The sequence below is a fragment of the Tenrec ecaudatus genome, chromosome 1, assembly GCF_050624435.1.
Source record: "Tenrec ecaudatus isolate mTenEca1 chromosome 1, mTenEca1.hap1, whole genome shotgun sequence".
Taxonomy (NCBI): Eukaryota; Metazoa; Chordata; class Mammalia; order Afrosoricida; family Tenrecidae; genus Tenrec; species Tenrec ecaudatus.
This window is the reverse complement of record NC_134530.1, coordinates 135,686,227-135,703,808: the sequence shown is the minus strand read 5'-3', so window position 1 is coordinate 135,703,808 and position 17,582 is coordinate 135,686,227. Positions and strand designations below refer to the sequence as shown.

At 36.9% G+C, this 17,582-nt stretch overlaps 1 protein-coding gene across 2 annotated transcripts in view; it reads left to right on the top strand.

Moving 5' to 3' along the window:
- OLFM3 (olfactomedin 3) overlaps nt 1-14,030 on the top strand; it is a 61,346-nt gene extending 47,316 nt beyond the window's left edge. For both annotated transcript variants that reach the window (XM_075540275.1, XM_075540274.1), the window contains 2 exons: nt 12,129-12,235; nt 13,353-14,030. In XM_075540275.1, coding sequence (XP_075396390.1) covers nt 12,129-12,235; nt 13,353-14,030 — 785 coding nt within the window. The remainder of the gene's footprint in view (nt 1-12,128; nt 12,236-13,352) is intronic.
- The last annotated feature ends 3,552 nt before the right edge of the window (nt 14,031-17,582 follow it).

The following is a 17,582-nucleotide window of genomic DNA, read 5'->3' as shown; positions in this document are numbered from 1 at the left end:
CTTGCAAGGAGCAGTCTACTGCTTATTTGACAGTACCATCAGGACTCTAAGACAAAGCACAGAATGAGAAATGGACAATTATGTACACTTGGTCAATAATACGATGTACGAGTGGCTGCTCCCCCAAATGGAATCATTTTCAAAGCGATGTGTTTAATTGTATTTACAAGACAACTTTATCACCTTAAAAAATCTTCTCCACGACACTTAAGACATTTGTCAAGTCTGTGATTCCGTTCTGGGAAATTTATTTCAGAGTCATCAGTTTGAATGGCTGACAGCACCTCCCTCGGTTTTTTCCTCCACCTTTTCTACATCATCAGCTCTCTGTCCTTTCATGTCCCTCTTCATTTGTGGAAATAAAAGAAGTTGCATGGATCAAGGTCAGGTGACTAAAGTGTGTGGGGCAAGAAAGGCATGCTGGGTTTTCTTTGCCAAAAAACGGTGCACTGAAATGGCTGCATGAGCAGGTGCATTGTCATGGTGGCAAAACCATTTGCTCAGTCTGCCACAAATCAGGCTTTTTTCGTTACACATGATGATGCAATCTTTTCAGAACCTCTAAATAGAAAGCTTGATTAACAGTCTGACCTAGTGGAATGAACTCCAAAAGCACTATCCCCCTCACTTCAAACATACAAGTGAGCATCGTCTTTGTCCTCAAATGACATTTCACCTTTTTTGAAAGGAGAAAACCACTTATGCACTTGAGTTTTCCCCCAACACTGTCCTTGTAAGCTGTGTTCACATCACAATCGTCCCCATGGAATTTTCACTTCACAAGAAACAAATTTCACAGCAGCACGTTGTTCTCTTCAATAAGCCGTCACAAAAGACAGCGTTTGAGTGAAACCGCTTTTATGAAAAATTCACTGTGACGAAAGAACCTTGCCAGGCAACACCACTGGGTACACTCGCTCAGCAACTTGCTTCGTGTTTCCCTCGCGGGAAGACAGGCCTACTACCCGAAAGCCCTGTTCCACCCAGCACAATTCCGAAATTTGTTTGGTTTTCGTTTATTTGTTTGTTTTGTTTTGGGGGGGTGCCTACCCCTCATCTATACACCTTGTCCCAGAAACAAACACACAAAATCAGTTGGAAGAGGTGTTTTTATAAAATCATTGAAAGGTAATTTTAAGAGATTATAACTGTTTACAGGAATAGGAAGCCCTGTCTTTCTGTCATAAAATTTTGATTGTTTTAGAAAATGAGATCTATATAGATACATAATGTTCTTGACCCTATTTACCAGACACCTATTGGAAACTGGTTCTCTTGTTTCATCTAATACAGCATCTCTCAAGTGTAGCCTTTCTCTCCGCTGTGTAGTAGTTAAGATTGGCCATGCAAATAAAATTTTAAATTATATAAATAGATTTTACAACCAAATATATCGTAGAGACAAACTCGTTTTAAATAGTTACAATAGCTTTTTAAAGATCAAGTAATTTCTGCTTCTTGCTATATAAATCTCTCAAAGGCCTTTAGTAAAAAGCGATAATATTCTGTCCATAAACATAATCACTACTGCATCTAATATTCTTAAATGGGCATGGCCTTAGGATTCAAATGCAAGAACTGTTAGTCTATGATATTACAAAGTATGAGACAGATGGTTTTTATGCTTCACTGATTCAAACAGCTGATCTTTTCTAAAACTATTCTAAAACTACTGATTGATAAATATGATTGTAATTGATAAATATATATAGATATGTATTTTAAAACACCACAATGTGATATAGGTCATCAGATAAATAAAGTGGTCACTTTTTTCAATTGGCCATTTGGTATATTTTTCATGTTCAGAAAGCATGCACTCGATAGATCATAAAATGCTAATGTTTTCATGTGTCTCACTGCTGACAGTGAGAGCGTAGCAGGAGAAAATCAATGAAGCAAGACTCTTAACTTCCTTCTTTGACATCCACCTCTGCGGAAACATTTATCTTCTGGGCATTTGGGGAAATTATCCTTTCTGTCTGATTTCCTTTGTCCTCATAGAAAGTAAGTGTGAAATGGAAAAGACAATGATATATTCGAACAAAAGCCAGTTTTTGTGAGCTGAAGACTCGAAATAGCTTTTATTGTTTATTTTATTTCACTTTCTTTTTCCAACTTCTGCGTGTCATCAGAGTCTAAGTGTACTTGCACTCCATACCAAAATCCATGACTTTATTGCCAAAAAGTACCCGTATTTTTACATTCCATAACATAGCTAATTTATGTTTAATTTTAGCTTATGTAATTGATAAAATTTGTCAAGGAAGGTTGTAATGCAAAGAAATCAACATTAAGAGAGCCTTTCTTGGTTGGTTTTGCTTCCAAAAAATATAAGTAGATGGTGATGTGTCTATTATTGTTTGTTCATCTTACCTCAACCACAAAGACCACTTCCTCATCACTAGCATGTACATATTTTGGGATTCCCGATATATTTAGGTTCTCCGTGTTTAAAATAACAAGATGGGGAGATTCTGTTCTTCCATCTTACAGCTGAAGAAGCTCTGAGAATTCAGAGTACTCACCAACATATAACGATAACGGAATGGTGTAGCTGAGATGCGATAACTGATCTCCTAACTTCTGCTTCAGCATTCTAACCTGTATGGCATTCACTACCTCAGGAACCTACCATGCAAGTAAAAACAAAATGGATAAAGCATTGTTTGAGTCATGTCGCAATGCTACGGTTCTTTACTTATTCTATTTTACATCATCAATTACTCTCCCTACTACCCTATTTATACAGGCAAGCATGCATCTATTCAAGAACAATGACGTTGAAATAATGATAAAAATATTCCATAACCCCAAGTCATCTCTCTTAGCTAACACATTTAACTGCGTCCCTAGACATTTTTCTGATCAAATTGTGCTATTTACATCTCTGTATGGAATATATCCCAAGTAGCTTCCTATATGTTTAGTGTGCTTGCTTGGAAGTTAAAAATTATCACAGAAACCTTGGGATAAATTGTTTTGAGCCCATGTCTAGCAGTACCATGGTGTCCCATGGACATGATGCTAGGTCACATTCTGAAACCATCAAAGCTGACGTCCCAAGCCTCAGAGAAGCTTGAGTGGTTTGGAAATGTTGATTGGATTTGACCTGATCTAGTCCCATAGATGGTTCTTATGCAAGTTTTCACTCCACCAAACTCAGTTCACGTTAAAGCTTTTTCTTTATGAACTGAGTCGAGGATCATTTACATCCAGAAAACTGATCGGCACCATAATGTGCATACATATAAAAGAAAATACAGTGTTTTGTATCTTCCTGTATTGTAAAATCATGTTTCTATCCTAAGGCAACAGGAGATATCTATAATAAAATGGGAAATACTGCTAGTAACGCAGATTAACAACCCCACACTTGAGGATTTAGTATATATTCTGACCATTTAAAATGTCAGGTGACGCTGTATAACTACAAAAAGGCGAATTTGTGAAAGAGATCATTCTCTTCCTATAGAATCTTGAGATCACTGTAATTTCTTAGTGTTTGTGTTTCTATTTGGCCATTTCTTCTAGAGTTAAAAAGTTATGGGGCTGGTCTATTTAGGAATGCAGCATTTATTTATATCTAGAACAAATTTTAACTTAATTGATATCTGTATCTGCATATTACTTTTCTTCAACTTATCATGAAAAATAAGTCTTCTTTAAACTAAAGTTTCAAGAAATTTTAGAATAATTTGATTACCTATAATCAGTGGGTCTTGAACTGGAGATTTTTTCCCAAAAGTCATAATCACCACTTTAAAGACAAACGTATAGCGTGTCTTCTGGAATCATATTTATAGCACCATCTAGTGCATGCCTACACACGAATGACCATGATCAATATTCAGCTTCTCTCTCTCTCTCTCTCTCTCTCTCTCTCTCTCTCTCATTCTCTTTTGTAACATGGGTATGAAATAACTGCTAAATAGTATACTTTGTTGGAAGACCTCTGATTGTTTTACCTTGAATTAATTCAAGAGAGTGGATTGTCACATCAATCGGACGATACCGCTGCAAATGAAGCACATTAACACTTTCCATTTCTGAAGACCACAGTGTTACAGCTTCTATTTCCACCTACTTCCTACACATGTAGGAAGTGTACCATAGTAATATCTGGAATTTATTTTGAAAAACTAATATATAATCATATATAAACAATAATATATAAACATTAATTCTTTTTATTTTATTGTCACATGTTGTTTTTCCACCACTTGTCTGTAAAATTGTCATACTGTGATAGCATGTGTGTTGCTGTAATGATGAAAGGTTTGGCACTAGTATTTCAAATGCCCCTGGGGTTCCCAAAGATGAACAAGTTTTAGCAGAGCTTCCAGGCTAAGAACAGACTATGAAGAAGAAATAGACCTTCCATTTCCAAACACGAAGGGTTACAGCCTTCAGTATGGGTTACACACAACTCAATGTAAAGAAAACCCAAATTCCTACCACTGGACCCATAGTTAGCATCATAAAAACTGAGAAATGATTGACATGTTCAAGAAAGTTGTCTTCTTTGTATGCACAATCAGCGCTCATGGAAGTAGCAATCAAGAGAGCAAGTGATACACTGCATTGGGTAAATCTTCAAGGTGCTCAAAATCAAGAATACCACTTTGAAGACTTAGGCAAGTCGCATTAGGTAAATCTGTGGTCCAAGATTTCGTTAGAGTTTTATAAAGCAAGGATGTCTTTTGAGGATTAAGGTGCTCCTGACCCAAGCCATGGTATCCTCCGTTGCACCATATGTATGATGTTGAACACGGGAGACAGGAGAATCGATGCACTTGTGTTATGCTACTGGGGAAGAATATTGAAAGTGCCACAGGACAAACAAATCTGTCTTGGCAGGAATACAGCCACGGTGGTCCTTAGAGGCCGGGATGGAAGACCATTCCCTGGAGAAGGACATCACTCACGCTTAGGAAAGTAGTTGTATGCCACCTAGCTGATTCCGACCCGTAGAAACCCTAAGCACAGCACAGGGCAACATGGCCCGGTCCTTCGCCATCCTCACAATTCCTCCTATGCCACAGCCCATTTTTGTAGTTAGTGTGTCAATCTGCCTCATTGAGGGACTTCCTCATTTCTCTGCCTCTCCACTTTTCAAAGCACAATGTCTTTCTCAGGGCATATATCCAAGTATGCAAGACAAAGTCCTGCATCCTTACCTCCAGGGAGCATACATCTTGTCTTCCTCCAAGACAATTTGGTTTGTCCTTTTAGCAGTCCATGGTCCTTGCAATATTCTTCCCAGCTCCGTAGTTCAAGTTCATTCATTCTTCTAGTCTTTCTTATTCGGTATCCACCTTTCACATGCAGATGAGACAACTGAAAACGCCATGTCTTGGGTCAGGTGCATCTTAGTCCTCAAAGTAACATCCTTGCTTTTCAAAACTATAAAGGGGGTTGGGGAGCAGATTTCCCTGTTGGATTCCCCTTTTGAGCTCCTGAATTCTGCTTCCATTAGCACTGATTGTGGATGCAAGATAAAATTGTGGACTTCCACCTTTTCTCCATTCACCATGATGTTCCCTGCTGGTCCAGTGGTGAGGACTGGGTCTTCTTTGCATTCAGTTGTAGTTCACACTGAGGGCTGCAATCTCTGATCCTCATCAGCCAGTACTGCAAGTGCCCCTCACTTTCAGCAAGTGTGGTTCTGTCATATGCATGCTACAGGTGGTTCATAAGCCTTCCTCCAATGCGAGGACACACCATGTATCTATTTCTTCATATAATCGGCTTTCCTGATTATTTTCTCAGTGTACAGATTGAACAAGTATGGTGAGAAGATGTAATCCTGTCACAAACCTTTCCTGATTTTAAACTGCACAGTATTATCTTGTTCTGTTTGCAAATCTACCTCTTGATCCATGTATAAATTCCAAATAAACACAATGAAGTATTCTGGAATTCCCATTCTTTCAAGGCTATCTATAGTTTATTATAGTCCACACTGTTGAATGCCTTTGTGTCGTCAATAAAGCACAGGTAAACATCTTTCTCATTTTCTCTCTTTGGAGTCAAGATCCACCTGAAATCAGCAATGATATACTTTGTTCCAAGTCCTCTTCTGAATCTCTGCCAATCTCCAGTCAATGTACTGTGGCAACCATGGGATGATGACTTTCAGCAACATTTTACTTGCATGTGATATCAGTGACAGTGTTCTATAATTTGGGCATTTCGTTGGGGCACTTTCTCTGGAATGCACACAAATATGTATCCCTTCCAGTCATCTGCTCGGGTAGCTGCTTTCCACGTCAGCGCCACAAAGGAGTAGTGCTTCCAGTGCCTCGTCCTTGGGAAACACATTACTTGGTTTTCCATGAATACATGAAGCTTGGTTTTGGCTAATGCTTTCACTGCAACTTTAGCGTCATCCTTCAGTGCCATTGGCTCCTGCTCCTATGCCACCTTCTGAAATGGTGCAATGGCAACTCTGTGTATTCTTTCTATTTTCTTTTGATGCTTCCTGAATGATTCAATATTTTTTCCATAGAATCTTTAATCTTACAACTCAAGACTTGATTATTTCTGGAGTTCTTTTAGTTTCTGTTATGCAGAGAAGGTACTTCCTTTTTGATAGCGGGGCATCCTAAAGAGGAAGGCCCTCGGTGTGGCAGATTGTCTCAGTGACTACAGTGATGGGGTCAAGCACAGGAAAATTGTGATGACCACTCAGTCTTGGACATGTTTTATTCAGCTGAACACAGAATGTATATGGGTTGGAACCCACTCAAAGGCACCTTAAAACAATAAGATATCAATTTCTGTGTATGAAATTTCCTTTTCTATAGCTTCTAATTTTCCTAGATTCAGACTCCATGCATAACACATTTTGCTCACTAATGGATGTTGAAGCTATTTCTTCTCATATTGAGTCATACCACATCAGCAAATGATGGTCTTGAGTGTCTGCGCCGCACTGAGACATTGGTGTCCAGTTTACAGCGAGGACACTGGTCTTTTCCGGTCATCTTTTGAGTGTGTTTCAATCCATGCTCAATATAGCAGAAAACGTCCTATTGTTAATTATAGGGGCTGGGTGCCTAATGTTTTAGAAGTTGACTATCTGCTCCTTCTTCCTCATCTGTCACATTCTGAGAGCTCCTTTGAAACCTCTCCACATTGGTGGACCTTGCAGGCATTTGAGGTCATGGCAATATCTTACAGTATCGCAGGATTATGCAACCCATCACAGTGTAACAAACTGACAGGCAAGTAGTAGAATTTAAATGTGAATGCTTATATTGCTATTGAAGCACATATTGTTTCTTGGAAAATAATTACTGGACAATAATAGCTATCCTTCATTTTTGAGTTCAGCATCACAATACAATCTCAAGAACTCATTGGAAAATAAGGAATTCTAATATAGTGGCATTTTTCAACTTGTGTGATGAGCTGCTAACTGCAAGGTCAACAACTAAACCCATCAGCTGCTCCAAGGGAGAAAGATGAGGCATCTCAGAAACTCATAGGCCCCCTTCTACCTTGTCCTATAGAGTTGATATGACTCTGCCTGGACTTGAAAAGAATGGGTTTTGTATGTGTGTCATTGGAAAGAATTAGTTGTACAGTTCATGTGAATTATCCTTTTAAATATTTCAGTAATTGTTAAAACCATTAAGTTCAGTTTTTCCTAAAGATCTCATACAAGCTTTCTCTCTCTCTCTCTCTCTCTCTCTCTCTCTCTCTCTCTCTCTCTCTCTCTCTCTCTCTCTCTCTCTCTCTCTCTCTCTCCACACACACACACACAACACACACACACACACACACACAAACTTCTCATATTTATGAGATCCCTTTCCAGACCTAGCCGCTATTTTGAAAGAGGAAATTCTTATCTAACTTATTTATTTATTTTGCACCTTCAAGAACTTCTTAGTACAAATCCTTGGTAGGTCCATCAAAGATACTTGCCTCGTGTGCATGTAAAAGGTGGATGCTGAGTAAAAAACACCGAAGGAGATTGATGTATTTGGATGGTGAGGCTGGAGAAGAATATTGAAAGTACCATGAAGTGTACAAACCAAACTGTTGCAGAAGTATGGGCAGAGTGCTCCTTAGAGACCAGGGTGACAAGACTTCATCTTACATACTTTGACCATGCTGTCAGACAAGACCAGTCCCTGCAGAAGGACACTGTGCTGGGCCAGTGGAGGGGCAGTGAAAGAGAAGGCACAGCGGCTGCACCAGCGGGCTCAGAAAAGGAATGAGTGGGAGGATGGTGCAGGGCAGGGCAGTAATGTCCTCTGTGATGCTTAGTGTCTCTGTGGATTGAAACCAACTCAGGACACCCAGCAAAAAGATGCTTTTGGAGAAAGTTTGACGTTAAGAAAATGTCCTTATGCCGCCATTCTTTTATCTTCTTCCTGAATACCAGGACACGGATCATTGCCTTCCAGCATCCACCGTTGGGGATGAGACGCCCGAGGGCAGACTTCCTCCTGTCCTCCGCTGGTCAATCCACGTGCTTGACCATCCTCAAAAATTTGAAGATTTCTTTATTTTTAATCTAATATCATTTTACAGGGCTTTCTTTCTTTATTCCTTTATTATTGTTTTTTAAATAGATTATTTTTCAGACAATTCAATGGATCCTTTAAATCTGAATATTTAGGTTCTTTAATTCTAGAAATGGATGCATAATTTCTATGCTACCCCTTGTTTTTCTCATGCACCACTTTTTGTTAGATTTTGTTGCCTAATTTTCTAGAAACCATTATGCTTCAATTTTGGAATTCTCTAATAATTTTATAGGTCTTTTATCACATTATTTTTCATTTTTATCTTTTGTTTTAAATTTTAGGATAAGTATTTTTATATTTGAAAAATTTTACTGTCTCAGACATTTTTTTGCTCTTCATTTATGATACACTTATGTTCTAGACATAAGGCTATCCAAAATTTCTCTCAGGACACTGGAATCTCCTCTTTTCTTGAAATTGTCTATTTTTTTCCTACCTACAGAATAACCTTAGTAAGTCTTATTGTAAGCTTTCTGAAAACACCTGGTATTTATTACTAGTCTATGTACTTCTGAAATTTTGAATAGAAATCTACTTGATGTCTGTGTATTTGGTAAGACAAGACATTTCATTTGATGTATGAGAGTCACTGGGTCTACCAAGAGCAGGAACTTGGATCTAGAAGGTCAGTGCCTTTATTTACTGCTATCAAGAGTTAGAATCACCTAAATAATGACCAATAGAAATAAAAGCAACCCTTTTCAGATAATAAAAATAGTTTGTGGATGTTTTTACTTTTTTAGACTGCTTCTGAGGTCATACATCTAGGAATTAAGCTCTTAATGGAGTAACTATTTTATCTGATTCTCAAAATGCAAGCCAATCACTCACTGCCATTGAGTCAGTGATGACTGACAGCGACCCCTGCAGGTTTCTGGGACAGTAACTGTAACTATTTACAGAGGCATCCTGGCTTTCTCCCACTGAGCTGCTGTTGGCTTTGAAAGGCCAGCTATGCGGATCGGATCACATAGCCATTATCCCACCAAGGCTCCTATGTGACTTCTGGCGTCTTTTATTAGATGCACAAGATCTACTTAAAGTCTTCAAGAAAAGGGTTTCCCTTGGAAGGCACAGGGGTTTCCTACAGAACCCTTGCATGTTCTTCCACTTTATAAGCATGTGAAAGCTGACAATGGAAAAGGAAGGAAGGTGCTAGAATTGTTGCACTTGATTCAAGAAGCTAGGGAAGAAGGTTGAAAGTAATGTGGATTGTCAGAACAAGCAAACCTTTCTTGTAAGAAATACAGCCAGAAATCTCCTTCGAAATGAGCCAGGTGAAGCTGTCATGTTATCAAGAGGGACGAATCTCTAGAGAAAGACATTCTGCCCAATGAAATAATGGGTTTGTGAAAAGAGGAAGACCCTTGAAGAGAGAGTGTGACATGGTGGATGCAATAGTTTCTAAGGAAACCACTGTGCGATTGGTCCAGGAATGCGCAGTATTTTAGTCTGGTGTGCAGGGCCACTATGGTTGGAGCCATCTGAATGGTACCTAACGATAGCGTGCTTTATTCTTACATGTCTGCGTCTTTTACCTCCTCCACACATACATTGTGGCATTTAATTTAGTTCTAGATCTTCAATTATCACTCTTCGTCCATCTCCTGCCTCCTGACTTAAAAATCCTTACACATTAATTACTCCATGCCATTGTTTTGGCTTTTTATTTTTTTTACCAGGTTCTCTCCATTATAGTTTCACTAATTTTTGATAATGAATATGAAATCAAATATGTCTCTTATCTTAAAATTACTTTTCAAATTTTTACTTAGTTTTGCTAATACATTTTATTCATTAACAGAATTCATTATCCAGAGTAAGAAAAAATTCATATTCTGTGCTTTTTTTGTGCTTGTCTTTGGAGCTTATCTTTGTATTCATTTCAATCTAGGCATATTCCTATTCTTTAAAATGCTTTAACAACAATAAAAACAACATTCCTTGTGTGATTTACTTCTAGTACAGGGATTTCATATCACATGTGACTTTTGAAATTTTTATGCACTGCCTATTAAAGATCATATTCCATTCATTTGTTGTATTTTCAGAGAAAGAAATACTCAAGTAATTCTGTTCAAAATTGTTTACCTTTTTCTAGGCCTAATTGATATATCTTTATTCATATATTGTGCCTGTCTCCGTACCAAGTTAAGCTGATACATTCTAAACAAGTTTGACTCAAGGTCTTGTTATTCAGTATAAATAATATAAAACCTCCTGAAATTATTTACTCAAGTAAACATCTATGAGAAAATTGTAAAGTAAATCACTACCTGAAGATTCCATCACATCTAGTATATTTCTCAAAACAAGAGAAGCCATTTTCAACGCAGGTGTCGTGAAGGCCTAGAGTACTCAATGTGTAGTTGTACAGAGTTAAAGGTAAGCATGCACTACTTAATGAAAATATGCTATATTCTCATTGTTTTACATTCTGGAAAATACGCATTATTGTAGATGAATCACAGCAAATTAGTCAAAATAAGCTCTATTGCAAAAATAATGTTTTGCTTCATATGCTTTAGGGACCCATGTGTTTTCTTCTCAGCATTAAAACACCAACGAGGACTAACTAGACATTTGAAAAATAAACAAAGGGCGACAGAAGGAAAGCTCCACACAGGACAGCAAATGAGGAGAGTGAAAAAGAAGAGAATTGGAAAGGAAATTGTAAATGATCCGCAGTGAGCATGGCTCTGTTTAGACCAAAGGCCAACCTCCATAGGCATGCATATTAACAGCGCTGCCATGTGGCCTTTCATAAGATGCATGACAAATCTCTTTTGTGTTTTGCTGTGTAAAAATCTCACAAAACATGTATTGGATTTCTGTTTGTTGTAGACTTTTTATTTATGAACACTGAGTTTTTCTTAGGATCCTATTCATAGTTGGAGTGATGATACTATATTTTAAAAATAAAAAGTGATTAACTTTTTATCATTTATTGCTTCTCTTTATACTCTACCGTTCCCTATATGTGACTGCAAAATCTTATTTGTGCATGTTAATACCTGTTCTACCATCCTTTCAATCTGTAGAAGGTTCTTGCCCTTCAAAACTTTACGTCTCCCTCGTGTAGACTGTAACTGAGTTTAATTGTTGTATTCCATTAAGATCTGTTTCATAGGAGTTGTGCATTAACCATAACAAACTGAAAGTCAGTTTGTGGAGCTCTTTTTGTTTTGTATAAGCTGTACCTACTCACAAAGGATGTATGGGGGTGATGTAAGAAGTGGTGAGTGATCAGGTAAATAGACCCATGATCAATTTGCTTAATTTTCCTGGCTTCTACTTAGAAGAAGCAGCTACTGAATTCAAATAATGACAGCCTGTCTTTTCGCTTATTACTTTCTAGGTTTAAATCAAATCACTTCCCATTTTAAAATCCCACATTTTAGACACAGAGCATTGAGAATGTGACTGCTCATGAGAGAGCCCACAATATAAATGGTTGTGCAGTTAAAGTACGTGATATTAATCCCATGACCTTTCTTTCTTTTATCATCCCTTTCTTTGCTGTTGGTGTGACTGTCAAACCATTGGTTATGTTCACTGAACGTGTTTATGTTTCTGTGATTTCAGCATGTGGAAAATTGATGAAAATCACAGGCCCAATTACAGTCAAGACATCTGGAACGCGGTTTGGCGCTTGGATGACTGATCCATTAGCATCTGAAAAAAATAACAGAGTATGTTGCTTCAGCGAACACCTTTGCTCATACATTATATTTTCTTTACACTTTATCTCTACATGGCTAATAAAACCTTCAAGGATGCCATACATTTTGAAAAGCATTATGTTGTTCACATATACTCTCCATATGATAATATTAACACCTACGAAGATCAAATGGGAAGTTTATATTTTCCCAATGTTTCTTCATGTAGTTTACCAATATATTGTCTAATTTTTATTACATTTATCTTGGCTTATGATCAGTGATTGAAAGAAACTAATTAAAATTATGATCTTTAGAGTGACAATATAATATTGCTTTAAATGACTTAAAGTTCAAATCACTAAACCAGCTGAAAATAACATTAAAATATGCTCATCTTTTTTTTTAGTGTACTGATATTTTGGAGGCATTTTCATATACTGAAAATTTCTGTGTTGTGTTAATCAATATATTGTAAAGCTTACTGAAGCTTTTTTAATACTATATTATATAAGTCAGTACAAATTTAATATTCTCAAGGGCTACCTCAAGCAAGATTATTTTCTGAATTACTGAAATACTTTCATTAAAAGGTTTTTGTGCCTATAACCTGATTCAGTAAATATGAATAAGTACAACTAGAAGGTTATGTGGTACTCATAAAGTATAAATATGCATGCGTATATATACACACATATATTTGCATATATATACATATATATATAGCTATACGTTTTTCAGATATGGGATGAATACACTCTGGTAAAGGTCTTTTTTTAGCAAGTGTAAAGACCACATTGAACTGTCAGCTCATTTTAATGTGATTGGCACTCACAGATGTAGGCTTGTTTTACTCAGTGATATGTGCTGAATGCTCAAAAAAGAGAGAAAAGATCAGAAACCCAAACCACTGCAAAGCAATCAACCGATTTGTGGACACATAGCCTGTGAACTCTCCCCGTCGGGTCGGCAGCGGTTGTTGTTGCTGTGAGGCGTCACTGAGGCAGTGCGCTCTCACAATAAGATAAGGCAGCTTCCCTCGCTTGAGAAACTAATGCTCCTTTGAGCTTACTTTTCCTGTCTTTCTTTTGGAATTCACAGGGAAGTACAGAATTCAATCATTCTGTTTCATTTTTTTCCTTTGCAGGTGTGGTACATGGACAGTTATACAAACAACAAAATTGTCCGTGAGTACAAGTCAATTGCAGACTTTGTCAGCGGGGCTGAATCGAGGACATACAACCTTCCTTTCAAGTGGGCAGGTACCAACCACGTGGTCTACAACGGCTCACTTTATTTTAACAAGTATCAGAGTAACATCATCATCAAATACAGCTTTGACATGGGGAGAGTGCTGGCCCAGCGAAGTCTGGAGTACGCTGGCTTTCACAATGTGTACCCCTACACGTGGGGTGGCTTCTCTGACATTGACCTCATGGCGGATGAAATCGGGCTGTGGGCTGTGTATGCAACCAACCAGAACGCAGGCAATATTGTCATCAGTCAGCTTAGCCAGGATACCCTGGAGGTAACGAAGAGCTGGAGCACAGGCTATCCCAAGCGAAGTGCCGGAGAGTCCTTCATGATCTGCGGGACACTGTACGTCACCAATTCTCACCTGACCGGAGCCAAGGTCTATTACTCCTACTCGACCAAAAGCTCCACGTACGAGTACACAGACATCCCGTTCCATAACCAGTATTTTCACATATCCATGCTCGACTACAATGCAAGGGATCGCGCTCTCTATGCCTGGAACAACGGCCACCAGGTTCTCTTCAATGTCACCCTTTTCCACATCATTAAGACTGAGGATGACACATAAATGTGATTTCTTTTCATTGATATCAGCAATGCCATTGGTGATAAACTCTAGAGAACCCCTTCCAGGGTTTGTTTTCCTTTATTATAACGTTTTCATCTTTCCTCCAAAGCAGTTTTAGTGTAAAGTGTGTGTCTCAAAAACAGTTAAGCCTGTGTAAAATCGCCTGTTGGAAATACATGTTGATTCCTAAACCTACAGGACTTATCTCGTCCTTGTCATGAAGAGCACTAATGTAAGCTTAAGTAGCTAAAATCATAGTTTTGCAAAAGATTAACGATCTGCCTTATATTAGCGTCAGAGACTGAGGGTGGCTTCAGTGCATGAGTGTCTTTTTGTTGTTGTTGTGATTCTGTCATTTTTTTTAAGTTTTTTGCTCGACATCACAAACTGTTTTAGTGGGAATTAGAAAAGAGAAGTTTCCTCCATTAATTAAAACAGCGATGATTTTATTTATATAGAAAAATAATATGACTCATTTTGCTATTATACGATTCTCTGATGCGGTGCTGTACAGTCATTTTTAAACCTCTTGCTAACACTTTATTGACAATATGTATTTCTACCATTGTAACCACCATTGTGCAATTGTATCTCTTCTGTGATAGTAAGTAATATTTTTTTATAAAATACGCAGACATTTAATCTCAGTAATTATTGTGGGTCAATTCTGAAGTATGTCAAGAAGGGAGTTTCTTCTCAATTTTCCCCTTTCATAAGCGTTATAAACTAATAAAACCAAGCTCGGTCCCTTTGTAGAGGCTTTGACACACTCAGCCCTCATTAGACCACTGACATTGACTGCTCAAGCAGAGCCCTGTCCCTGAGTCACTTAGGTAACTCAACACTTCAGAACAGCTGCATCATACAAAAATAATTGTCTTTTAGTTGAATTTTACTTTAATATACAACCAGACTATATTCTTCATTCTGGAATATATCAGTATTTTACCTTATACATTTACACACAACTTGCAATAATATTATGTCAGAACTCTCAAAGTACATGAAGTATATATGAAAGTTGTAAAAAGGAAAAAATATAGTCACACATAGATTTAGTTATGAGCCCAGGAGAATTATTGACAAGATGTGTGCAAAAGAAAGTGATGGAGAAATATGGGAGTTTGTGTGTGCATGCACATGTGTGTTTGTGTGTGTGTGATTTAAAAAAACGTATCATCAATGTAGAAAATTAAATGTGAAGTAGCCAATGTTGTCAGGCCAGTCGGACTCAAGGGAAACCTGTAGGACACAGTAGAACTGCCTGCTAGTTTCCAAGGCTGGAATCTTTCCAGAAGCAGATGGCTACATCGCTCTTATGCCAAGGGGCTTGTGGGTTTGAACTGTGGACGTGTTGGTTAACAGCCAAGCACTTAGCTTAGTAAGCCACCAAGATGAACCCAAATAGAAAAGTGCTACTGATATTTATGCTAGAAACCCCACAGAACACATCATCTATATGTCAAACATATCGTTTTGGGTGTTATCTTAAATATACTTACCCCAGTAGGTTTATGAAAACTAATATGGGTTGGGTTTATAATTTTAAAAATATATGATAAATCGTGTCTGACTTAAATTGCTGTAGATCTTTAGTTTTATGTATGTATAATGCCACGATTTTCTTTGGTAACTATGTAATCATTCAAATAAAGTATTATGAAAAGTATTAATAATCCCTTAATTAGTTAATTAATATTCAATGACTTAGTGTAATGTCATTTTAATATTTCACAGTCAGAATATTTTTTAAAAACCAATCTTAAACTAAAATAAATGTTAAACTTCAACAAAAAGAAATGTATTCTTAATCTACAAGTTTGGCATGATTTAATGATCATTCTGGACCCTTTTTACGATATTGTCTTAACTTTTAAAAAGTTTACGTAAATTCTATTTTATATTTGAGAATTATAAAACTTTAGGGGATTCACTTGGCATTAAATAAGCAGCATAAAAATTAACTAATACTTTATACATCAAGACTGTATGGGGAGAGTTAAGTCATTTTGAGAAATGAACGCTATTCCTATGTACGGCAGTTGGTCACTAGCAGATATTGGGGTCATCTGAAAAATGATGTGATAGGGTGTCAAGTGCACCATAAACCCAGATAATCACTGCTGATTTGTTATGTGTGTACCTCGTAAAGCACTTGCCTGGTGTTGCTTTGCTTTTGTGTAAGGTTCCCTCACTGGACCCAGTGTCCAGGGCATGTGCTTCTAGAGCAGGCTCAACAGGTTTTATTACTGTCACTAGTTGTGGAGGTAGCAAATATTCAAAACTGTGAGTTAGTTTAGCCATTTACAGTTATAAAGCAGCTTCTTAATAAATTATTATTAGTTTTGTGTCTGAAATAATAACTCATTTTATTCACAGGTTTTTAAAAAATCAACAACAAATAAAATTTGTGGGAGAAATAATGAGTATTTATAAATCACTCACATAATTCAATCAGCAAAGAATTCAAAGTTCCAAAATTATTAGCCATGAGGGAGCTGTGTAACTTGTGTTTTCTGAATTAACCATATCATTAATAACTGATATTAAATTAGAATAATAATGTGATTTAAATGTATTGGTTTATAATTTGTGTTTGTGACACTTGAATGAAATAATTTATTATTTGTATCTGAATTTATATCTATCTGTGAGTTTAGAGACTAGTAGAATGTATGTCAATGCATTGCCAATATTCATGTAATACAAGGAAAAATAATGGCAAATGCATGTAAACAGTATAAAGAGTGACTGATTAAGATTTATCATAAACTCAAAATCTCTGATTCATATTTTAGTACTTATTCAGAAAGTCATTCCCCTTTATATTCTGTAGTGTGCTAATGAAATCTAATTCTTGGAAAATAATGCTATCTTCTTATTGATTCTTACTCCTGATAAGAAAATGTTCTTTATACCTGAAAACTATTATAATACTTATTGGTAAATATTTTCAACCAAAATTATTTTTTAAATGTAAATACATAAAAATGTGCTCATGTTCATCTTAAAGTAAAGCTAGTATTTTCTTACAGTGGTAAGTTTTATATATATAATAATCCCTTGGCATTGTGGTCCTAAAAGATAGATTTAAAAGAAGAAAAAGAACTTGCTAGCCTCTATAAGAAAAGGTGATGAAATTGTTTTTAAACATGCTACATGTGACCGATAGCAAAAGTAAGTGTATTCAATCAAGTGAGGACAATTATGAAAATACAGTCATTGGCAGAAATGGTACAAAGCTTTCTAGAAATGTGTATTCTTTGAAAACAATACCAAAATGAGATCTTGCTGAATTTCTGGGCTATGTATGATTATATTATGCACTGCGCATACTAAGTGAGTACTACCTATGAAATGATAAAATAATGTATACTTAGATACAAAGGTCCTGTCATGTTCTCCATCGCCAAATTATATGTCATTCATGAAAAGAACTTCTGTCCAGTGATGTACCTAGTTTCATAAGCAAAGAGTATCAACTCACTGCTTATAACCAGAACCAGTCACCTGTAGAAAGTCTCAGTGTCAGTTCAGGATGTTGTATTGATA